The sequence below is a fragment of the Carya illinoinensis genome, chromosome 9 (assembly GCF_018687715.1).
Source record: "Carya illinoinensis cultivar Pawnee chromosome 9, C.illinoinensisPawnee_v1, whole genome shotgun sequence".
In the NCBI taxonomy this organism is placed as follows: domain Eukaryota; kingdom Viridiplantae; phylum Streptophyta; class Magnoliopsida; order Fagales; family Juglandaceae; genus Carya; species Carya illinoinensis.
The window spans coordinates 40,444,101-40,468,812 of record NC_056760.1 but is presented as its reverse complement, the minus strand read 5'-3'; the positions used below and the strand labels follow the sequence as shown (position 1 = coordinate 40,468,812).

General features: G+C 33.8%; 4 protein-coding genes and 1 long non-coding RNA gene across 6 annotated transcripts; 2 read left to right on the top strand and 3 right to left on the bottom strand.

The window, feature by feature from the left end:
• The first annotated feature begins 852 nt into the window (after window positions 1–852).
• On the top strand, window positions 853–3,330 carry LOC122276140 (universal stress protein PHOS32-like). The gene is made up of 5 exons (XM_043085641.1): window positions 853–1,012; window positions 1,277–1,518; window positions 1,598–1,707; window positions 1,807–1,925; window positions 2,967–3,330. Exons 2-5 carry the CDS (start codon window positions 1,344–1,346, stop codon window positions 3,049–3,051), a joined length of 489 nt encoding a protein of 162 aa, XP_042941575.1. The 5' UTR covers window positions 853–1,012; window positions 1,277–1,343; the 3' UTR covers window positions 3,052–3,330.
• Window positions 3,331–5,520: 2,190 nt separating this feature from the next.
• On the bottom strand, window positions 5,521–6,631 carry LOC122276138 (glutathione S-transferase U8-like). Its single transcript, XM_043085638.1, has 2 exons — window positions 6,271–6,631; window positions 5,521–6,100 (listed from the first exon to the last, which is right to left on the bottom strand). Exons 1-2 carry the CDS (start codon window positions 6,580–6,582, stop codon window positions 5,753–5,755), a joined length of 660 nt encoding a protein of 219 aa, XP_042941572.1. The 5' UTR covers window positions 6,583–6,631; the 3' UTR covers window positions 5,521–5,752.
• On the top strand, window positions 6,549–8,659 carry LOC122276141. The gene is made up of 2 exons (XR_006228764.1): window positions 6,549–7,838; window positions 7,936–8,659. It is a non-coding gene; the product is annotated as an uncharacterized LOC122276141 (long non-coding RNA).
• Window positions 8,660–11,584: 2,925 nt separating this feature from the next.
• LOC122276137 (syntaxin-51-like) lies at window positions 11,585–15,403 on the bottom strand. 2 transcript variants are annotated; one of them, XM_043085636.1, is made up of 6 exons: window positions 15,175–15,403; window positions 13,861–14,083; window positions 12,569–12,774; window positions 12,365–12,465; window positions 12,177–12,221; window positions 11,585–11,936 (listed from the first exon to the last, which is right to left on the bottom strand). In XM_043085636.1, exons 2-6 carry the CDS (start codon window positions 14,076–14,078, stop codon window positions 11,805–11,807), a joined length of 702 nt encoding a protein of 233 aa, XP_042941570.1. In that variant the 5' UTR covers window positions 14,079–14,083; window positions 15,175–15,403; the 3' UTR covers window positions 11,585–11,804. The 2 variants fall into 2 exon arrangements, with proteins under 2 accessions (XP_042941570.1, XP_042941571.1); XM_043085637.1 differs by lacking the exon at window positions 15,175–15,403 and adding an exon at window positions 15,029–15,050.
• A 7,476-nt stretch (window positions 15,404–22,879) lies between these two features.
• Window positions 22,880–24,247, bottom strand: LOC122277327 (glutathione S-transferase U8-like). Its single transcript, XM_043087285.1, has 2 exons — window positions 23,810–24,247; window positions 22,880–23,616 (listed from the first exon to the last, which is right to left on the bottom strand). Exons 1-2 carry the CDS (start codon window positions 24,131–24,133, stop codon window positions 23,266–23,268), a joined length of 675 nt encoding a protein of 224 aa, XP_042943219.1. The 5' UTR covers window positions 24,134–24,247; the 3' UTR covers window positions 22,880–23,265.
• Window positions 24,248–24,712: the final 465 nt, after the last annotated feature.

Below are 24,712 nucleotides of genomic sequence, written 5' to 3'. Positions count from 1 at the left end.
ATTGAAAATATTTCATATAATAAATTATATTTTATTGTATTATAATTACGAATGATTAACTTAAATTTAGCCTTCGGTCTTAATTTGTATTGACCCCCTGCTTCCAACCTCTTTCTCTTCTTTCTTCTTCGCCAAAATTTATAGTCCTTAAGAGTTTTAATAATGGCCTAGTCATTATTTACCTAGAATTTGATTAAAAAAATCCACTTTTTCTAATTTTGCTAGCCATTCTTTTAACAATATCAAATAATAAACTCTCTAAATCTACCGCTATTATATTAACATATTGAGTTTGGACTTTTCATTTATTTTAATTCTAATGATAATGAGACTATTTATTCGTTATTAAAAAAATATACATTAATTTTTTAACATTTATATTATTCGAACATATATAATTTTCTAACTGTATTTTTTTTTGTAGCGGTCATATTCTTTCAGTGATCATATTTGTTAAAATAATATGATATTCGTTAAAATAATATGAAAGTTAGGCCATTACTAATGTTCTAAATTCACTTAAGCTATTATATTAATTTTTTCCAAATAATAAAATCAATAATAAATGGATTATGCATATTAATATGGAATGAATTAAGAATATGATACATCGGAATTCTTTTTCATCATATTGAATCAAATATTGTCCACATCTTTATTTCTCTGCTGAATTTTTCCAACTTCATTGGGAGAAAAGGCACTAAACGCAAGTTGTGAAAAGTCATATCAGAATTTCTAATTTCCATATATCGTTATCTGATGAACATAGCGGGGACCAAAAAGTCTTGGCAATGCAAAGAATTTTCCTTTTTATCTTCTTGACACGTTCATCGAGGTTGATCCCATCATCTGAAGCTTCACGGAGAAACCAGTTGCGTCTAAAAAAAAAAAAAAATCCCAAAGCCCAACATAAACTTTTCAAACGATCCGTACGTACGCGCCGCCGCCGGTGGACCCATGCCAAGCGTGGATGGTCCTGATTAGAGTAAACCTTAAAGCAAGAGTGCAGCGTGTAAGCATTCAAGCACCCATTAGAATTTTATTCTAGCCAATCCAGCATATCGCGACTTGTCTTGCATGCCTTCTTTGTTATAGATTGCCTTTACCACCTTCTCATACCTTTGTTTATATAACCTCTGAGCATCAGAAACGCATCCCGTAATAGCAAAACTGAAAAGCTATCAAAGTTTTGTCTTCTGGGGAATCTTGGCTTTTTTCTTTTTAATTGACATTCACACCCCCAAACGTATTGTTTCTGATTTTCCTGATCTGACAGACCATTACTAAAGCCAGAGGTAGCCGAAGAAGAAGAGGAGGAAGCAGCAGCTTTAAGACGACAGAAAATGGTGAAGGATAGGAAAGTAGGTGTGGCCATGGACTTCTCAAAGAGCAGCAAGCACGCTCTGCAATGGGCAATAGATAATTTGGCTGACAAAGGAGATACCCTTTTCATCATCCACATCAACCCCAACTCTATTGATGAGTCTCGTCACCAGCTTTGGGCAAAATCTGGCTCTCGTGAGTATCTTAATATTCATGATCATGATCTATACAAACTTTGATACGTTCTAATTTGATGTTGGTTTTATTCTTGCAGCTCTTATTCCTTTGAGTGAGTTCAGAGAGCCCGAGATTATGAAGAAGTATGATGTTCGGACTGATATGGAAGTTCTTGACACGCTTGACACTGCAGGGAGACAGAAAGAGGTTTTTCTTTTTCTAGAGTTTGTTTTTCTTTACCTTCTACACCCGGCGTTGGAATCCAACAATTTTATCTTAATCTGTATAAACTAATGTGTGTTTTAGATAAACATCGTTACGAAACTGTACTGGGGAGATCCGAGGGAGAAGCTTGTAGAATCTGTTGAAGATCTGAAGCTGGATTCTTTGGTAATGGGAAGCAGGGGGCTTGGTTCCATTCGAAGGTCACTTTTCTTATTTTTCCCTATAGCATTGGCAATGGCCTATACATCTTTATATTTATCCTTATATTTACATAATATCTCTCTAAATTAGTCTATATTAGATTATGCATTTTCAAAATTATATATATTTATAAATAGTATTTATTCAAGTTTAAAAAAACACAATTCACTCTTCAAACATTATTTTACTATTTTTTTTTCTCTTACCCATTAAAATCAATTTTATAAAATTTATATTAAGATGATTTTGATATATTAAATTTATATTAAGTTGATAATACAAAATGTTTTTTTAGTATATATTAATATTTATTGATAAAATTGGTTATTTTAATATATAAAATTGGTAATATTTAGATATATGGAATTTGTATTTTTGAACATATTGTGTTAATTATAAAAAATATATAAAAATAATAATTTTAATAAAAAATAAAAAAATAAAAAATTTTTATTATTATTTGGTTCAAAAATACATAATCTAATGTAGGAGTTTTTCTTTATATGCAAAATTAATCTTTAAAAATTGTGATTTTGAAAATACATATAGAGAAAGCAATGCTAGTGATCTAACAAAATCTCATTTACTGCCGTTTTATTTATTTATTTATTTTTGTCTTAAATTCTTCATCATGTTTATAAATAGGTAAAAAAAAGAAAAAGAAATAATAAAATCCTAAATTTTACGGGAAAAAAAACATGTGAAATACTTGGTTCTTTTTTCTTGTTGGCTCTTTTTTTTTTTTTTTTTTTTTTTTCTGTAAATTTTCTTTCTCATCATCTTTATTTAGTCCCGTAAAAGCGAATATAAATTTTAATCTAAAATTTAATAAATAATTTAATTTTAAAAATAATAATAATATTAAAATTAATATTATAATAATATTTTATTTAATTTTTAATTTTTATCTTAATTTATCTCATATCAACTCATACATATATTTAAAGATATTTTTTAAGATATTTTAAAATTTCAGTGACGTGGCTCTGCCACTTGATTGTAGATATATTCTGTGCGTGATTTGTGATTTTGGAAAACAGGATTCTGGTGGGAAGCGTGAGCAACTATGTGGTAACAAATGCTATTTGCCCTGTCACCATCGTCAAGGATTCAAGCTCTGCCTAGCCTTCCTCATTTCAGTCATTTGGATTTTGGTTTCAAGTGCTCTGTTATTACCTATATGCCATACGATTTACAGTGCTCCTTTTCTATGTTTTCCTGTCTTTTTTTTTTTAATCATCATTTCTATGTTGTCATGAATTAAGTTCTGCGCTTAATTACAGTCAGTTACGAAGTATAATGTCTTTTGTTTTCTTTACAAAAACAATGCCTTTGGTAATTGGCATATTTTAGGGAACTTCTTCTTCTTTGTTCTTAGAAATAAAAGATAAATTTTCTTTTCCATATTAATTCTTTTCATTCATAGTCGTACAAAGTGGCGTACTACATTTCAAATAGTTGATAGAAAATATTACTTAAAATATATCACATTAATGCATTTATAGTATTATAAGAAGAAATGAAAGGGATGGCAGACAAATTAATTTAAGAAAAATTCTACTCATTATTCCTATATATCACATTTATTTATTTATTTTTTTCTTATTAAATATGTGATGTATAAATGATAATAGAAGAATTTAAGTAATTTAAGACAAAAAAAAAACAAAAAATAAAAAAAATAAAAATATGTGTAACGTGTGGTGTGTAAATATGATGAATAACATAACACTTGATTTAATTTGTCGAGTCAGTTTTGAGAAGACAGTTGTGACATGTACAAGTCTCAAACATGCAAAATGGCGCATATTAATAAAGGAACATGGATAATGAAATCAATGATATCATATTTACGTACTCATTCTTCACTTAAAATGAAGTTGTAAAGAGAATTAAAAAAATTATTCGTGGGTGATCAAATAAGGTTGCACCAAAATCAAAAATACTTTTTTTTTTAAGAGAAAAGATATTTATAATTATGAATTATGTAATTATTATGTAATTATTTTAAAAAAAGTGAATAAAATAAGAGATTTATATAAAAAAATTAACTTTTTAATAATAAATTTTATTTTTTAACAAAGTGATTATGCGATTATATATAAAATTATTTATTTATTTTTTAATTGGTTACGGGGGAAGGTGAAGGAGGGAACGCGGACCAGCCTAAAACATGTTATTTGTAGAACTTGCACGTCAAGTAAACGGTCCACTTAGTTTTCTTTTCTCAATTTTATCCACCAAGTAAATAGTTGAAAATGTCTCGCTTCCTAACCTTGGTAATGGTGGTCCAGATGACTAATTTAAGAAGGGTGAATTGGGTTTATTTTAAAAAAAATTAACATTTATGATACATAATATAAAATATAAATAAATAACTAAATAGTAATAAATATAAAGAATGTATAGAAGAGAGACACAAACTTAGTTTTTAACGAGGATCAACCCAATTACCTACATCCTTGTTTCAAGGTATCCCTTGAGTATTTTTAAATTTACCATTCAATCTTATTTTGTTAGAGATAGAAATATATTACACACTTGAGCAAAAATGCTTCAAAAGATTAGTGTATAACACGTTCCACACTAACAATCACCTTATTACGAGTGGTGATTCAGCTATTATCTGTGTAGAACATTAAGTATATTCACAATAGTTATACATATTATTTTAATATTTATACAAGAACTGATAGTGGGTTGATTATCAGTTTACACTTCTCAATAAATAAAATAAAATAATACAATGCAAACTATATATTTCTAAAAATAAACACGTGCTAAGACTTAGTGCTAGGAAAGAAAGATTGAGAGCTCTTGATGAATGAATGTTGTAAAACTTATAGTTGTGTAATTTTGAAGTGAAATCTCAAAGACCAAAGACATTAACAAATCAAACATAATCAAGAAAATGAGCAAGTTTACAAATGAAGTTCTATGAGTATTTTTGTACATGACTTTTAGATTTTACTTCTCCGTATATCAAAATAGCATTATTCACTTTTCAAATCTCAAAAACATGTCACGCTCATAAAAATTTTGAAAAGTGAATGATGCTCTTTTTACATATTCAAAAAGTAAAATATTTTGTTTGAAAATTTTAAAAAATAATTGATATTGTCTTTAATAATTGCAAAAGGAAGAAGCTTTTGTTTGGAAATTGTGAAAACAAATAAATAATGCTCATTTTTTACATTTGAATCTTTTTAAATGAAATCTCATATGTCTATAAATAGCTCATTTTAGACTTTTATGTTTGAACTCGTTTGTTATCATCAAAATTTACAAGTAGATATAATATATATGATACTTAAAACCTTGGATTCAACAATAATACATAAGAAAATATATACATATGTATTAGTAAAAACATTTTATATAAATGTAAATATATATGATATGTACGCAGTATATATATAAATACATCATTCCCTGCGCTTGTTTGTTGATTCCGAGGTTTATGCAAATAAAATTGATCATCAATGCTCTTATAAATTTATAATTTGATGAATTTGTTCCATGATGGAGTTTCTGATCTTTATAATATATATATATATATATATATATATATATAGGAAATTTAGGGCCTTAAAATTGTCAAAATTGAAGTGGAAAAACATCCACAGATCTATTATAAGCCTTTGGAGATGAAATGAAAACTGAAACAGAGAGTCATGAAACCATGACAGAAACAAATTACAATCGAATGAAATGGCTAATATTATAAATTATTAATGACAGCAGTGGTGGATTTTATTCACTAGATTTTGACGATCGACCAACTGTGAGTAGAACTCATGTGCTGTTGTAAATTCAGGATCAATATCTATTTGGCCGGTTTCCCGAAGAGACTTTTCAAAAACACAGTAAGTTCGTCTTTGGGAGGTAAGTTTTCCTTGACAGCACTTGTGCTTGCAAACTCATGGCTCCATTTGCTGAGTTTTGGAAACTTCTCTCTTGTCATTAACTCCACTCCCGACCCTTCTTCAAAACTTGTAAGCCAAAGGCTTAGTGTGTCTGCCACAATGTCTACCAATCCAATTGTCTCTCCTCCAAAGAACCTCTTTTCCTTTAGCTCCATCTCTAATAACTGGAGAAGTTCAGTTGCTTCTTCCACTGCCTTCTCACGCCCTTTCTCTTCCCCCCAGCATGCCCTCCGTATTGCAGGCAGCAACTGCAAAATCAAAACAATTAAAGACAAATAGTACTCAAGTTGTTGGGGGAGAATATTAAGAGAAAAAGTAAGACATGAATATTGTATGCATGCCAAGACATTTAGGTGTACGACTTTCCAATATTACAAATTAACATTACAAGCAAGCTAATTAGAGACAATAGGTATACCTTGTCATCAATGAACTTGGCCCAGAAACGTGCAACGGCTCTCTCGTAGGGGTCTTTGGGAAATATGGGATAGCCTTGCCAGGTCTCATCGATGTATTCAAGAATGACAAGGGATTCCAAGAGAGGGTTTCCGTTGTGTACAAGCACGGGAACTTTCTTATCGATGGGGTTGTATTTGAGAAGCAAAGGACTCTTGTTAAATAAATCTTCTTCAACGTATTTGTACTGGACTACTTTCAGTTTCAGCGCAATCTTTACCCTGCAACTAAAAGGACTTGCCCACATACCAAGCAAAGATAATTCTTCTGCCATTTTCGACAACAGTAATTCGTGTTCTCTCAACTTCTCGGACTTTTTAACGATTTTATGATGTTATTCAAATGCTTGTGGCTCTAAAGTTTGGGGGTTGGATCCCTTTATATAGCCCATATATATATGCACGATCCAATGTCGAGGTTACCTGGGAATGCCTTTGCACCACAAGTTATTCTGTAATTAATTAATTACGGCCTGTACATGATATCGTGATTAAGATATTGAATTTCTATTGTATAAATATTATGGTAAGAAAAAGCTGGGAGTTGGTACTTGGAGACTTTCCGATGATTGACCGGGGAAGAAAAGAAGCTGCCAATGGCTGCTTTACCCGTTGAATTATTGGAACTCTAGATTCGAAATAGTCGGGAATCCCAATTCCCATACATACTAAATAGTTGGATATAGGTGGGACGATGGACTCATATGATCAAAATACGTCATTGATGATCTTTTATCTCAAGATTATGAGCTGAAAGCTGATGTCAGCCATGAACATGCTAAGACCAGTGAGCGTTTGCTATTCAACAGAGACAGCAAAATAAAATATTACAAAAAAAGTGGAATTGGTACGAAATGCTAGTTCAAGGGACCCCAATTCGCGTGTCCGGCAATTTAGAATCTGCCTGCGATTCTAACCCGCTTCAGACGAATTCTCTTCTGGGAAATGGGTGGGGTCAACTATTTGGCGCCAAATCTCTTCCTTCGCCCCTTTTTTCTTTTTTTGGTATTATATTAGCTGGTTTGGGACGGATGTTGTGTCTCCCACTCTTACCTCTTGTATTTTATTACTGTTTTATATATCTATAATATGTTTGATTAGAAAAAAAAAAATCTGCCTTTGATATACATGATATGGCTTTGATCTCACATTACAATATATATGTTGTCAAGACTCACAATAATATATACATATATAAATATATATATATATGTTGTTCACATCTAGGGCTGAACAAAAAGTTCGAAATACCGATCCGACCCGAAAATCCACTTTTACCCGATTTGGAAAATTGACCCGTTTACGTTAAAATCGGAAACGGGTATTACCCATTACCCGATTTTAACCCATTACGATTCTTAGGCTTTCAGCCCCGTGTGGTTCCCTAGAGAGAGGCGATTCTCTTCCTTGACGGGGACGTGTCCTGGAGGCGAAGCCGCGGAAGAGGGCCCAAGAAGATTCCTCGACGGGGTACGACATCGATTCCAGGAGGCAGAAGCAGGCTGGAGAAGATGCCGTGACGGAGGAGGAGGTGGAGGAGTTCTTCGCGATCTTGAGGCGAATACACATGGCGGTTAGGTTTTCTTTGTACTGAAAAGAAATTAATATGATTTGCTACTCTGTTGCAGGGTTTGTTCCCAAGAAATTCCAACTAATGTCGTAGTTGTGGTCGGTGATGCAAATTTCTCTTTGCATAAGGTCTGAAAGCAGCCAAGTTTTGTTACGGTGTCAACTTCGAGATCACAGTCCAGAATGTGGCAGCTCTTCGTTGCGTGGCTGAGTACCTCCAAATGACTGATAAATACTCCGACGGCAACCTCACTGGCCGCACTGAAGATTTCCTCACACAGGTCGCCCTGTCCAGCCTCTCCGGTGCCATTGTTGTCCTTAAATCTTGCAAGACCTTCTCCCTAATCTAATGCCAATTAATCTCGAAGGGGAGGGGCACGAGGAAGTTAATGGCGTACAAGGAGAAGAACAACGCAAGAGGAAGGAGGACGGCATCAATGGCTGAACAAAAAGCCCGAATTGGTGATTGTGATTTGGAATCGGGTAATCAGTTAACGGGTAATCGGTATGAATCTTTTTCGGTTCGGGTTGGAATTTGAATTTTCGGATTGGATCGGGTCGGCGTACATCCCTATTCACATCCCCTGCCTAGAAACTTGTACTATTTTGTTTGTAAGAAGAGAGATTATAATTCAATTGTCTTTCTAAAGTTTCCTTGTGGTACGTACGCACTTAATGAGTCTTCATTGAAAATTCGAAAGATGTTAGTCAAAGATTAAAAAAAACCATTTTATAATGTAAACAATTATTTTCTATGTATTACACGTTAAAGCATTCTCCATTCTTTTTTGATGTCTTGTAGAATTCATTTCATTTAATTATTAAACCTTCTAGCTACTCCCAATGACCACTTCCTGCATGAATTGTCGATTCCTTCAGACATATCAATTGGACAAATGCATCGATCCCTTCAAACTATCAAATAAAACGTTAGTTCGTATATAACACACCAAAATCTCAAAAAGGGATGATGAGTAGCATTCATCTTATTTCCTATTATTTCAAAACCAAGTTTTATTAGAAGGGAAGAACTATATATAGGGCTGAGCACCGACAGCCTCGGAGTCAATATCTGGGTCCTCCAACTCCGACTCCGACTTTGTCGGAGGCCGAGCCCGACCTCCGACTTCGGCTCCGAAGGCTATATGCTCCGCTCCAGCTCCGGCTCCGACTTGTCAGAGCGGAGTCAGGATGGAGTTGGTAAGACCGTGGGAGGGCAGTGGGCACCATGCGATGACCCAGATCTGCGACGGCGTGGGGACTCGGGGCGACGGCCGACGGGGACTGCCGAGTGCCGACACGTGAAAAGTTAAAACAGAGCTTAAAAAAACCAAAAAACAAATCAACAACCAAATGGTCCAAACCCATAACAGATAAAAGTAAAATCAAATCAATATCGTGGCGCCGGAGAACGATTCGAACGAAGAGAATAAGTGGGACACCGACTACGATTTCAAACCCATATTGATTTCCGTGAGAGAGAGAGAGAGAGAGAGAGAGAGAGAGAGAGAGAGAGAGAGAGAGAGAGAGAGAGAGATAGGAGATACTAGAGAAGTCGTCGGAGGATGGGGCTACGCCATTTCGTGGGGGCTGAGTTCCGCACTGTAGTCTGCTGAATGGCCAGAGACTAGAGAGAGAGTGACTCAGTTTGAAACGAAGTAAACCCTAATCATTGTCGTGGGGGAGGGGGGGTCCCGGGGGGGAATATCGAGTCTTGACTCTTGACTGAAGTAAACGGCGCCGTTTACCTCCAAAATGGCGCCGTTTTACCACAATTAATTATTAACTTTGTTTTTGTGCCCAAAACAGAGTCCAACGACGCCATTTGGGCTCTGTTTTGGTATTTTCAGCCTTTTTTTTTTTAAACCCTAAATCAAATATTAATTTTGTTTTAATACTATATATATTAATTATACTATTATATATAATATAACTATATATTATATAAGTATAACTACATATATATATATATATTATATAAGTATAGTTAATTAGTAAGTTAATATATAACTATATATATTATATATACTATATAAGTTACTATATATACTATATATTATATAAGCCCTTAATATATATAGTATATATAATCTATAATTATATATAATATAACTGTATATTATATATTGACTTATAGTAAACTAGTAATGTAAAATATAAAATAAGCTATAATAACTTATATAGTAACTATATTAACTTATAATAACTTATAGTAAATTAGTAATGTAAATTAACTATATAAGGTATAGTAATTAGTAACTTATAGTGTAACTAATAACTATATTAACTTATAATAACTTATAGTAAATTAGTAATGTAAATTAACTTATATTAACTATATTAACTTATATTATTCATTATAATATTTATACATTATTATTTATTAGATGTTAATATATTGATAAATGATAAAACATATTTTTATAAAATATGCACAATATCGGAGTCGGAGTCGGAGTGGAGGTCGGAGCAGGAGTTGGAGTGGAAGTCGGAGTCGGATGGGAAGTCGGATTCGGTGTGTCGAAGTCGGATCGGAGCGGAATCGGAGTCGGGACACCTCCACCTCCGACTCCGACTTCCAGGGGAAAAAAAAACTCCGACTCCGATTCGTCGGAGTCGGAGCAGAGCCGGAGCGGAGTCAGAGTCGGAGTCGGATTTTTGGATTTCTACTCAGCTCTAACTATATAGTTTTATTAGTAGCATAACACATGATTATATATCAAGAAGATTGCAAATAAGAGTGATTATGGACCACATTGCACTTGATTCTAGTCTGATTTCCATCGACCATCGCACTAATAATGTTAGCCATCTAAATCATTAATCATACCACACTCATTACTGCTGATTAACAACTCTAACCAGTGACAAATCTAAATGCGAAGAATCACTGTTTTTAATACCGTACTGTACCGACTGGTACGGTCGGTACATTCCGTATTGGCCACTGGTCTGATATAGGTATTGTATCTGTTACGTACCGGCTGAAATACTATATCGACCTGTATTTCAGCCTGTACCGTCCTGTATTTTGGCCTTTACCTTTTTTTTTTTTTTTTCAAACTGTAATCTCATTTTTTGACCCTCAATTCAGACCAGACTATTTATAATTTATAGATATATATATGTATTCATGTATAATTTATTCATATATAGACTATTATTTTAAAATATAATTTATGTATATATTTATATATATAATTTATTTATATATCTACTATCCCGAAACGGTATCGGTATCGAAATATTTCATTCCAGTGCCTTGACTGGTACGACATCCGATACAGTATTCAAAACATTGTGAATAACCGCTCAACGAAGCAAGACGGAAACGCTCATGTTGGCCCGAGAAGGGTGGCTTCGAGTTGTGGTGACTGAGATGGACTGAGCAGTCGAATCCAACGAAGAGAAAACCAAATGGCAACTCTTTCAGCTCATAATCAAAACGAACTTCCTTAAAGCACTTTCTGGAAATAATTATACTTGTACAGGGTGTAAAAGTTCCGTTGAGAAGTGTATTTATCCTATAACTGCAGAACAAAAAATTTGCATGTTCTGATTGCTACAGCGTCGGACATCAAATGATATATTGTGCATCAATTTACTATAACCATCACAGTTCTGGTAAATTGTGCAAATACCAAAGAGCAATAGGATCAAATGATATACCTGCTGCATGATCTCACGGTTGAACATGAAAGCCATGGCTGTCACTAACACGACAAATGGTGTCATTTATATGTATATGTGTATATACATAAGCCGATTACAGAAGAAAGTTGGAAAGTATCTTAACACCTCAGACATTCCGTTTCACAAACAAAGAACCAAAGTACAAGAAGCCAATTATTTAGTTAGAACCATCATATCAACAATTAAACCAGATTAGCGCCATAACAAAGAGACGTGGCAGGGCTTGCTATTGTTATTACAGATATTTTATCAACAACCATATGACAGCAACTAGAACCACGATCCCAATAACTGACAAGAGCATGCACATGCAAGAGCAACCACCCTTGGTGCGCTTATTCAAAATCGCCAAATGCTTCTGAACCCGCTGTTTTGACAATGGCAGAGACCACAAAAGAAACATGGTTAAAATTCACCCACCTTGAGTACTACACACACACACACACACACACACACATATTGTATGTGATGATAGCTATCTACAATAACCTCAGTTTAACAAAGGCAGTTAGGAAAATTATTTTATTCTGTTGTTACATTTGCAATTATGTCACTTGCTAAAGAAGGGTTTTGGGTGCCAGTTAGAAGTAGAGACTGAGTGTATTACCCGTAACCTACTGTCTGTAACATCAACATGTTGGTCCAAGTCATCCTGCAAAATGGAAGAGCAAGAAATTGAATATTCACAGTAACACAGTATCACCAACTATTTAATTCTAAATGACACTCAAAAGACGAACAAAAGAGAGAAGTCAGGTAACTAAACAAATCAATAAGGCAGGAGAAACCACATACAATCAGTCTAGTGTGTAGGTCAAGTTCTTCATTGACTGCTAATGCAATGTGTTTTGTACTTATGACAGTCTCCTCCAACTTCCCAAGACCCTCATCTTGCTCTGCTTCAAGAGCATACCACATAAAAAATCAACATTGCAGAAACATAGGCAATACGACATACCATAGGAACGTATTTTCCTCAATAATTGATTAGCAACTTGCCTTTCATAACCTGTCGTTGAAGCCCAACAACGCCAGAGTTGTCCAGGCCAACTGTTCTGCTCAAGGAATCGGCTGCCTTTACTTCTGGGCCAAGTAAGCTGTCCCTGTTTGCAAAGTTTGACATGTTCAATGTTGAAGCCATCTGATTAACTTTTGACCTCAAACTTGCATGCATGTCCTTACGACGATTCATCTCCTTCTCCGATCTGTGTACCACCACAAGCAGATCAATAAACTTTAGGTAACAACAACGAGAAAGCTTCTCTGGAAAGCCAACCCAAGCAACTGATAAACAAATATTGGAGTATACTTTTCAGTCCAACAGTGAAGAACAGGTGTACCAACAAGATACAGACATAAAAATTCTTACCTACGAAGGATAAAATCTGCAACCTCAAATTTGTTTAGATAAAACATCAAGGATTGGATTCACTAAACATAAACTTCGTTTATCATGGGTACAGACCGCAGGTGACTAATAGAAGAAGGATATAAAGGAAAACCAAGAAATTTGAAACCAACTCTTCCGATTCTCATTATCCCCCCAATTTGACTTCATGTTAGAACATGACAACAGCAGTTCAAGGCATGAACTTTCCCAACACCACAAAATCCAGTGCCCAGAAGTTAAGAGGTGAGACTTCTATTATATAGCAAAAGAATCAACCAGTTAGCTGTTTTCAGTTACAAAACTTCTTTTATTTCTTTTACCTCCATATGATGTCCATGTCGTGCTTGAGTACTAGGATGCATGATCTTTGTACTTTTTTGTTAAGTTCTCTTAATTTGAAAAAGAAAAAATATCTTACAAACTTAAACCTGTATTCACATACACTGCCAATATACAATCTTTTTTGCCCCAATACAGGGTCCAAAGTTTGATGTAGTGCCCTGATTTTGATCAGAAAACAATGGAGATTTGGAAGACTATCAACACAATAAATTGGGCTAAAGGCTATCAAGAGCAAAAAACATGAAATCCTTCTTAAAATAGCTATGCAAAAGACTTCAAGCCAAAAAAAAAAAAAAGAGTTTCCATCAAAGTAATGAACTACTCATCACAAACGGATCAAATGAATCGCCAGCACACCATATGTATTAAAGTGGGAACCTTCCCTCATGGGAACATATGCACAACAATAGCACATTATTATACCAGATAACTGGAGTAAATATACAAACATTACGAGCAAGGAAGACATGCAAGACAACATTTTTATTCCTCAATCTATTTTGAGGTGAAACCATTCCTTTTCATAAAAGATTAGATACAGTAAATAAAGAAATCTTACATTGGCTGCTTTCCAGGGAGCTTCAACAAAAGGGACTGTAAACTATCGAGTCTGGTCCTTAAAATCGTGATCTTCCTTCTTATGGCAGATGCATGACGCTGACCATTTGGTCCCGATGCAGGCAACGAACTCTGTTCAGATATCATGCCATTGATATCATCAGCAAGTTTTACTGATTCATTATATTCCTTTATCCATGAGTCTGCAGAAGAAGCCATTGACCCTGAAAGATAAAAGATGAATTAACCAATAAACAATTTAAATGAAGGAAATTTACTCACACAAATTCATTGTAAATAATTTTAGCAATGATACACAGACAATAAAATCTTCTTAACATTACGATGTTGTATAAAATGATGCAATAGAGTGAAATTGAATATTAGTTTAACATAGAAATAAAAAATAGAAGGATAATAGCATAATAGACGGGAGATTAGGTTAATAAAAGCAAAATTTAGAGATCCAAAATCTATACTCCAATGGTAACTTATGTACATACATAAAGGAAACTTCTCTGCTGTGGCAGGATTAACGAATCACAGTTCGGTAAACTGTTATCTCAAAAACTTTAGCAACCAAGAAACAAGGCAACACTATATATCTTACAAACACCAGCTAAGCTACCCACTTGATAGTACCGAAAGCAGACACCTACAAGCTGAGATCACACAAGCATCCAAGGAAATTTGACAGAACAAAACACAATTAAAGCAACCTTGTTTGCCAAATGAGGAGGTCTCAACTGAACCAAGCCTCAATTCCATTGGCCAACATATGGATTACGTGGATGGGCTACAAGAACCACTCTGAACCACAGTTTAAAAAAATATTCATATATATATATATATATATATATATACAAGGGAAACGAGTCAGGCTAAGATAATTGCCAATTGTCTATTTCTTCATTGAATTATGAAAAACCTACTCTATTAAGTGGTTTCCCAATGTATGATAACAGAGAATTTTTAATAGATTCCCCTCCCCTCCAATGGCAGAAAACCCAGGCGCTAAGTTTCACTTCGATAATCCAAAATTACACAATAGAGAATTAAATCATGAAGAAGCCCGGGAATAAATTAAAAAATCACATAATTCTCAACCAGAAAATCGAAGAGCCAGGTTTGATCGCAGCCCTAGAAAAGTTGAAACAATAATCACATACACTATACAAAGAACAAAAGCGGCACGTTTAGAAGAACACGGCTCTTGAATGAGTCGAGCATGTGAGATTCACACGAACTTGTCTCTTGAAGGAAAGAGGATGGGGATCGAATTGAATTGAAAGGGAATCAACGGACATAGAAATACCTGTCTCGAGAAAAAAAGAATTATAGGACAGAATTGCTTTTGATTGTGATCAAGACGTCGACGTCTTGGAATGGGAGGCGACGTACGGCACCACAAACAACCGGCAATGTTTGTCCGGCTCCGTCGTCGTTTACGTTTATGTTTGTCCTGCGACGCTTCGTCGCTCGATGTAGATTTCGCTTCCCCTCCCCCGACCTCTCTCTTCGTCTAATTTTGCCCAATTTGTTAATACCAAAGAGCGGTGCATTTTGACCGCATGCACACTTTTTTTTTTTTTTTTTCTTTTTCAGATTTTTTTAATATATTTAAATATTAAAAAAAATATCAATATATTTAAAATTACTTCTTTAATCATTAAGTAAAACAAAAAAATTTAAAAATAACACAAGCATTTTACTAATACCAAACAAGAATATAATTATATATATGTGAAAAAAATTTACTCAACCTTTTACTATTTATACAACCTCTATACATTATATTTTTTTTAATTTTTATTATTTTCTTCCTTTATTCAAATACTTAATATATAGATAATGAATAAAAGAATTCAATTAATTTAAGAAGAACAGACCAAAAAAAATTTTAAAAAAATATTAAAAATCAAAAAATTAAAAACTTTTAAAAATTGTAGTGTATAGAAATTGGAGAGGTTGAATAGTATTGCTCACTCTATATATATACACATAAATAAATATAACTTTATAAAAAAAATTGTTCTACGTTGCTTTAATCACATATTATTGTTTTTTGACGATTAAATATAAATTAGTATAAATTTTATAAAAGTTGTGCAATTTTATAAAGTGACGATTAAATATAAATTAGTATAAAGTGAATTGTCTCAAATCAAATCGATTTATATATCTTTTAATCAGTTTTTCACTCCATATGATTCAAGATCAAATAGATCTATTGTAAGAAATTTGTTAATGAATCACTAAAACCATTTCAACTGATCTCATTTCATAATCTCATAATTATAATTTTTTCAAATTCTTAGATAAAATATAATAAACAATTTAATTTTTTCAAATCTCAAAACAATAATAATAATATTTTATTTAATTTTTATTTTTTATTTAAAACCATCTTATCTCATCTCTGAATCTAAATCAAAAATTACCACAAGGCCACTTGACCTTTTTTTATGCATTTTTCTGTTCTCTTAAACATGTAAAAAGAATCACAATATTATTAAAAGATAAAAAAAATTATCGAAACCCTTTGGGATGCTTTGTTGGGACGCAAAGGATTTTCTTTTATATATATATATATATATATATAAAATATCAAACGGATTAAGATGTGCCCTTTGATAGGCCACATGTGCGTTGCGTGTATTAAAAAATATAAAACTAAAAAATATTATGAAAAAGTGAAAGATTATTTAAAAAGTAAAAAATATTAAAAATTAAAAAAAAAACGTAAGAAAAAAACTTAGAAAAAAACCAAATATAAAAAGAAAACTAAAAATTTATTTAAAACATTAAAATCTAAAAATTCTTAAACTAATAAAAGCCAAAATTTAAATCGAAGACTATGATGGGCGATATTAAAGACTATTGTGATCATTGATGTCAATTGGAAAATTTGGGTTATATATTTTAGCTGTTTTATAAAGAAGTCATAAGTTGGAGGATCATTCCGCGACCTTGCTTGCTAAAAGAGCACCGGGTGATGGAGCAAAATACATGAAAAGTGTTATAAACTATCTTGAATTGTACGACCACATTTATCTAGTCGTCAAATGTATAGTGCATAGTGCTAGCATAGTGAGCTAGCATAGTCCCCTCTGTACACCTATATATATCGTTGAATTCTTTAAGAAATTGATAAGAATTGATATACAGATCAATAAGAATCTCCTCTCTTGCTCTCTCTCAATCTCTTGACACTCTTTCTCATTTTTATTAAGTTTTATAACACGTTATCAGCACGATCTGCTTCTGATCTGCGTCGGAATCCATCGATCGGTTGTTCAATCGTGTAAAAGAGTGACAGAGAAAAATTAAAACCAAAAGGCCATGGAGAAAGGCAACGTCGACAGTTTTTCGCAGGACAAAGGCAACGCCGATCCAATTAGCTGACCAAGTTGCCCTCATCCTCTCTCTCATGGCTTCCATTAATGAAATCACCAACAAGAGCACAGGGAAGTTGTTGTGCTAGATGATGGTGGTGAGGTGGATCTGGATCTTGGAAATTATGAGAGGTTCCTCGATATCAAGCTGATCCGAACTGACGGTGTCCAAGCATACAACGACATCCTTGGATTAGACCTGGGTTTTTGGGGTCTAAGCTGGTGGGAGCACAGTCGGTGCCTCCAAACCTTCCCAAACCAGCTCCCACTCGATGGCTCTTCTTCGATCTTGTTCCCATTGGCAAAGATCTAGAGCTCTTCCTGCAGACAAAACCCCTCGACCATCCTCTCAATCTCGTACGAGTCTCACGTCCAAAGAAACAAGCAAGATGATGATATCGGCAACTGCTACTCAATCTCACCCAGGAGGATATTGTCTTATTACGTGGTGGTTTCAACGAGGGGCAACGAAACAACGACGATTCAATTCTCTCTCTCTCTCTTTCTTCTTGTTTATTGTTTTGCCTTCTCTTGTTTTCTATTTCTTGGATGGGCTTTATTTTCAGGGAAAATACCCGGCCATGGGAAGTCTTCGTTCAAGGATTCTCTGAAAGCACTGGAAGTCGATATTCAGCATGCAAATACTCTTTGTATTCAGCGGTGATGATCTGGGTTCTTGGGCTTGTCCAGTGATCATATAAGATTGAACAACAAGAGGGGCGTTGATACAGTGCGACTACAACAGGGATCTGCGGTGCAATAATTGTAGATCTGACCTGATGGGAATCTACCAACAAGAGCCTCATATTCAATGGTAATATTTACTTGTTCAAGGCAACACGAGTCATCGTCCGTTCTGTTCTGTTCTGTTTGCAATTACAAGCAAAATTCCCCATCTTCCCTCCTACCCTTCAAACAAAGATCTAGCTACGGGTCAAATATTAGTTAGACTTTTAAGATAGAATTTCTTGTCTTTATAATTGTACGTGTTGTTAAATTATTGGAGCACGTTGCAACCTAACCTTATCCATGCATAGACATTAATTAACGAGGTGTCATATTTCTTCACAATTGACTAGATAGTACCATCAATTATGTTAGCCTCTGAATATGCTTGTCCATGTAGGAATGATACACCTTAGTGGTCAAACACAAGCTTTAAAGCTGTGATCAGATTTATTAGTCAAATATGCATACCAACCACAAAATACTTATTGCATGAAGGTTATGATAATTTTAAAGTTAGTAATCTTCTACTTTAATTTATATCTCAAGTTAAATTTAAGGTGAATTAAAATTTACATAATTTATATATCAATTATATCTGTGATTAATTTTATGCACATAGTATATATACAAGTTTTATCTATTTATTCATACTTGTTATGAATTATTGATGATATGATTTATCTGAGAATGGAAATGGAGCATCCTTAAAGGATCGCCCTAAATCAATAATAACTTTTGAGTATCTCATAGTTTAAATGATTGATACTTGCACCAAAAGCTCATTATGATTTATGCACCTGAAGTTGCATATTTGAAATTGTGGAAAGAATATATATTTGAATGAACGTCTCGAATGTGCTCCTGAAGTAGCAATATCGAGTATGCTCTTGAAGTATCAATATGAAATGCAAACGTTCACAATATATTCTAAATTTGTATCATGTCTTTCAGTGACTGAGCAAAATAATGAGTTTTTGATAAGAATCATTAATCACGTCTTACTAGATCTACATCATTCCCTGAAGTGAATAATAATAAATTTATATCATTCTATTCCCTGAAGTGAAAAGAATGATGCGTTTCATTCAAAGAAACTAAGAAATTGGACGTGATAATGAATATCTTTTCGGGCCAGAAGCTTGTATTGGAAAAACTGTAAGCTTTCTCTTTGAGATGATATTATACAAATTATTGAATCAAATATTATGATGCATCAAAAAGTAATATGATTCAAAATATTTGTATCTTTTCATGTTTATCTTGATTATCCAAAATCAATTATGATAAGTCGAATGATTTTCATATGGACGTCCATGAAAGAACCAGAAGATTCTTTTACTATAAAGTCTTACCACCAGAAGTGGAAAGAAAAATTTGCCAGGAGCAAATAAGATGAAATAATTCGACGTTATCTTAATTATCATATGTGAACCAGAAGTTCAGATGATAATTAAATTTTGGATGCAATAAGATAAAAATGTCTCATATTCTAGTTGCTAAAATCCCAGCGAGGATTGAAGTCCCTGTAGGACAATTAAGAAATTCAGCAGTCTAAAGACATGTCTAAAGGCATGTGAGACGTATTGATACAAAAGATAGAACATCTCAAAAGAGAAAGACACAAATAATTTGGTGCTCCTGAAGAGGCCATACCCACAAAACAAGCAATAAAGTCTATCCAAATTCTCTGTATAAAATTCTCCTATATAAACTCTTGAAGAGTGCTTCCTGAAGAGGTTTTTCATGAAAATGTCTTCCCTTAAAGAGGGACAGGTACCTGAAAATAACGAGATCTCGTTACATTTCATGAATAATGGAGAAATTATGGATAGAAATAAAATTGTTGTCGACAATGTATTTCCATATGAGATGGCAATTGACATTACCAGAAGTAATGATGAAAATGAATCAAGAATCGTCGAAAAATACGACGTAAAATATTGGCCAAATTTGAAAGAAACAATTCCTGCAGAATTGATTCACTAGTAAAATATGATGCATCGAGACTTATAGTCCAAACACCTAAAGAGGTGATGCTTGTTGAATGTCAGTGAGTATTTATAGAAAGGAAATAAAAATGTGATATATAAATCACGAGTCAGTTTCTCAATTCCTGCAGAATTGATATCACTCAGTAAAATGTGATAAATATGGACTTGAAGTCCAAACATCTAAAGATGTGATTTTTGTTAAATACCAGTGGATATTTATATACATGATATAAAAAAGCCTGAAACTTTTAATATGAAAATGTGATATAGAAATCACAAGTTAGTTTCTCGAAGAAACAATATTGATATGATTTTAAAGTGGTTGAAATCATATTGAGATTTTTATTAGCTTGAAAGTTACCGAGAGTTTGGATATGCATGATTAACTGCATATTTATATGGATCATTGGATCATGATATATATGAAAATCCCTGAATGATAGAAAATGTCTGAAACTTCTAATATGAATACATCTGGAAATATGTATTCTATCAAGTTTCAGAGATCCTTATATAATCTAAAGCAATCCAAACGCAAACAAGCTATTATTGCAGTTTATATATATGATTTAAATGTCATTGAGGCTCCAGAAGAGCTCATAAAACTGCACATATTTGAAATATAAATCTGAAACCCTTGCGGCTTCAAGGGGAAGATGGATGATGTTATTAGTCATGAAATACCATCTTTTAAATACAATTAGTATTTCAGATTCATATTATAGGTTTGATAAGAAGTGTGCATTATTAAAGAAGAAATAAAATGAAGCACACAGAACATCTACCAGAAGATAGAAACATAAATATGAATATTTGTGAAATATTATTTTATTATCTTGAAGCAAGAATTACAGAAATTTAAGGCACTTTGCCTCATTCTTCAAATGCTCTTGTTCTTCAAGAATCTGCATGTCATCCCTATCTAAAGCGGTGGGCAATCGAAAAGAAGATTTAAATAAAGATTTTAAATTCCTATTCTCTTTTTTTATTGATTCTATCTTCATGTTGGACTCCAGAAGAAGTCGCTGAAGTATAGCAATATTCTCATAGAGATTGTCAACTCCACAAGTTCTGGATTGCAGTCGCTGAGAAAATGCGACAATGGATGATGAGTATCGGGTATCGAGACTCACAAGCTCATAGATAGCTTCATTATCTGACCTATGAGTCAGATCATTACATTGCATGATAGCACCTGTGGTAGAAGCAGGAACAGCTGATGAACGAGGTGCAGAGTACCTCATATATTGGCCATGAGAAGATCGCTGAGCCATTGCAGAGTAAAAATGTAGAGAGAGATTGCAGGATAAGAATGCAAAAAGAGATTACAGAGTAAAAATGCAGTATGATTACAGAAAAGTGAAGAAGATGAGATGCGAATGAAGATGAGCTGAATATCTCTTTTATAGAGAAAATTATGATACAGCATCTCTCGTGAAGCAAGAGAAAAGAGATGGAATATAGCTTCATAGCTCTTCGGCGCCTGACAGCTGAGGCGCCTGACAGCTGCAGCACCTAACAGCACGCCTGACAGCTGCAGCACCTGACAGCACGCCTGACACCTACAGAGGAGTTGAAAATCTGCGGTGCTTGTCTGATCTTAAAAGGCTGACCACCGTTTTTATTAAAAATGAGGTTAGCAGTTTAATGTTGATGAATTCTCCACTAACTGTGTTATTTACAAGAACTCCAGAAGAGTACAACTCCAAAAGAGTAGTGATCAGCAGAAAGATCCAGTTGTGATTATTTTATCAACATGGATAAAGTCCACAGTTAGTTGGATGTACAAATGCGAGTTATCTTTCAGATACACACAAGAAGATCATTGCAATTCATGAGAAGAAAGTTGAAATTGATATCAAGAAGGTACGGTCAAGTAAAAATCTGGCAGATTTATTCACTAAAGCATTACCAACTGCAACATTTAAGAAGATTATGCAGAACATTGGAATGCGGAGGTTTGAAGACCTGTTATCATACACTTTTCAGGGGAAGTAATGTCTTGAAGACTTGTGCTGATTGTACTCTTTTTCCTTCGCTAAGGTTTTATCCCACTGGGTTTTCCTTTGCAAGGTTTTAATGAGGCAATCCTAAAGCACTCGGCGATACATATGAATACTGTACTCTTTTTCCTTCGCCATTGGTTTTTTTTTTCCCCACAGGGTTTTTCCTTGGCAAGGTTTTAACGAGGCATATTCTTTAAATATGGTCATCCAAAGGGGAAATGTTATAAACTATCTTGAATTGTATGACTACATTTATCTAGTCGTCAAATGCATAGTGCATAGTGCTAGCATAATGAGCTAGCATAGTCCCCTTTGTACGCCTATATATATCGTTGAATTCTTTAAGAAATTGATAAGAATTGATATACAGATCAATAAGAATCTCCTCTCTTGCTCTCTCTCAATCTCTTGACACTCTTTCTCCTTTTTATTAAGTTTTATAACAAAAGGCAATTTTTATCTTTATTTATTTTTAATGAGAAATAGACATCATTCATTTATAAATGAAAGTTACAGCTGTGAGTTGATACATACAGGAAAAATTTTAGACTACAAGCTAATTGCTCTCGGTTGGAACTTCACCAGTACACGAATTAATTTATTTGTGATTGGTATAGTCTTAACTCCTAAAATTCTTTATAGACAAATCATCTGAAAGACAACATTCTGCTTAAAGTAGAGATTTCAAATCCTACTCTCAGAGGAGGAGAGAACTTTCACTCTATAGACAAAATGTTCAAGAGATTATTTCTTTTTTTTTTTTTCGCCTAAACAAAATAAAATAATAATAAACATAAAGGTAGATGAGAAAATGATAGATGTGCATTTTCAGTTGAAGGAAAGCAAAATACAAGAAACAAAGAGACATTTAACTTATAATTTATACGAACGATTCCAAGTTAATTAAACAAGAACCAACAGTACTTATGATAGACAAATTAAAATATTAATGAAATTACAAACTTGATCATAAGAGAAATCAAACCTATTTTATTACATTGGTGCAGGATTATTAATTATTGAGAAATGATTTGTGCAGTCGGTAAATGCAGTCAGCGTACAGTCGTTTTGAAAAAAATGAATTAATATAAGACTTATATAAAAAAAAAAATTATTTTTATAACTTTTTTTTATTCATTCTGTATAACCATGATATTTTTTTTAATTTATTCCGTATAATCGACTGTATTTACCGACTGCGTCTAGCAATGCCTTTAATTATTATGAACTATACGTACGTGATCTCTACTATTCGTCCATTTATTGGCCTGGAAGCCGTACATATTTATTTCTTAAGAAAGTAATTTCGTAGAAAAGAAATGAGTTCCTCCCTGGAAGGTCCAATATTTTCCTTGATAGCAGCACTGTTGCTCATAAACTCATCCCTCCAGTTGCAGAGTTTAGGAAATTTCTCTCTTGTCATTAACTTTACCCCAGAAGCTTCTTCATAAGCTCCAAGCGAGAAGCCTATGACGTTTGCAGCAATGTCTACCATTCCTATATTCTCTCCTCCAAAGAATCTTTTCTCCTGGAGCTCCTTCTCCAATAATTTTAGCAGTTCTGCTGCTTCTTCCCCAGCCTTCTCACGCTCTTGCGCCTCTTCGCCCCAGCAAGCTTTCCGTATCGCAGGAAAGCACTGAAAACAAAAAACAAAAAACGCAAGTTATATAACTTTGTTATGATCTTCAATTAGTTGTATGACTTGTTTTTATAAGATGAAGATGACAAGTTGAGCTGGGACGACGGACTCAAACTGCCATGAAAATTCATGAATATTTGTGCCATGATCATAATTTAATGAAGCTAACTAGTGTAATATTATTACGTACCTTGTCGTCAATGAACTTGGCCCAGAAACGTGCAAGAGCTCTCTGATAAGGATCTTTGGGCATGATTAAGGGATAGCCCTCCTGCCAAGTTTCCTCAATGTATTCAAGAATAACAAGGGACTCCACGATATGCTTTCCATTGTGTACGAGGACGGGAATCTTCTTGTGGATGGGGTTGTATTTGAGAAGCGAAGGACTCTTCTTGCTTAAATCTTCTTCAATGTATTTGTAAGGCACTCCTTTCAGTTTAAGAGCAGTCTCTACTCTGCGACTATACGCACTTCCCCAAACACCGAATACCACCACCTCATGATCTTCTGCCATTATCTTATTTGTAGTATAACTCGCTCCTACGTACGTGGTTTTTTTTATAAATAACAAAGGTTGTATTACTGCATGCAATTCAAATGCTTGGCTCTACCTTTTGGTGGGCAGATCGATGCCCTTCTTATAGAGCAACGATTTAAGATATGTTGTTGAGATATTATTTGTTTTCAGATCACATGGAGCTTAATTTCTTTCCTTTTGATCTGGTCAATTTTCTTATATTATCACATGCATGGTGTTTTTTTTTTGTTTTTTAGTCTTATTTTTTATTTCTCTGTATCATAAATTCCAAACCGGTACAGGTGCTTGACAAATTATTAATCGTTGAATGATCGGTAGAACTTTGAAACTGTAGGTCATTGATGATGATCTCCTCTCAAAACAAATTCTAAAAAAAATTGAGGTAATAGTTCACCGTTCCCGTCACAAGGAATATAATCGAATCCGATTTGCCTTTTGGCAATTATATTGGACTAAACCATATCATGCTAACACGCACCAGTCAACCTTTCATATACATAGGTCATTGATGATCTCACCGGCACCAAGAGGTCATTGATGATCTCACCGGCCCCA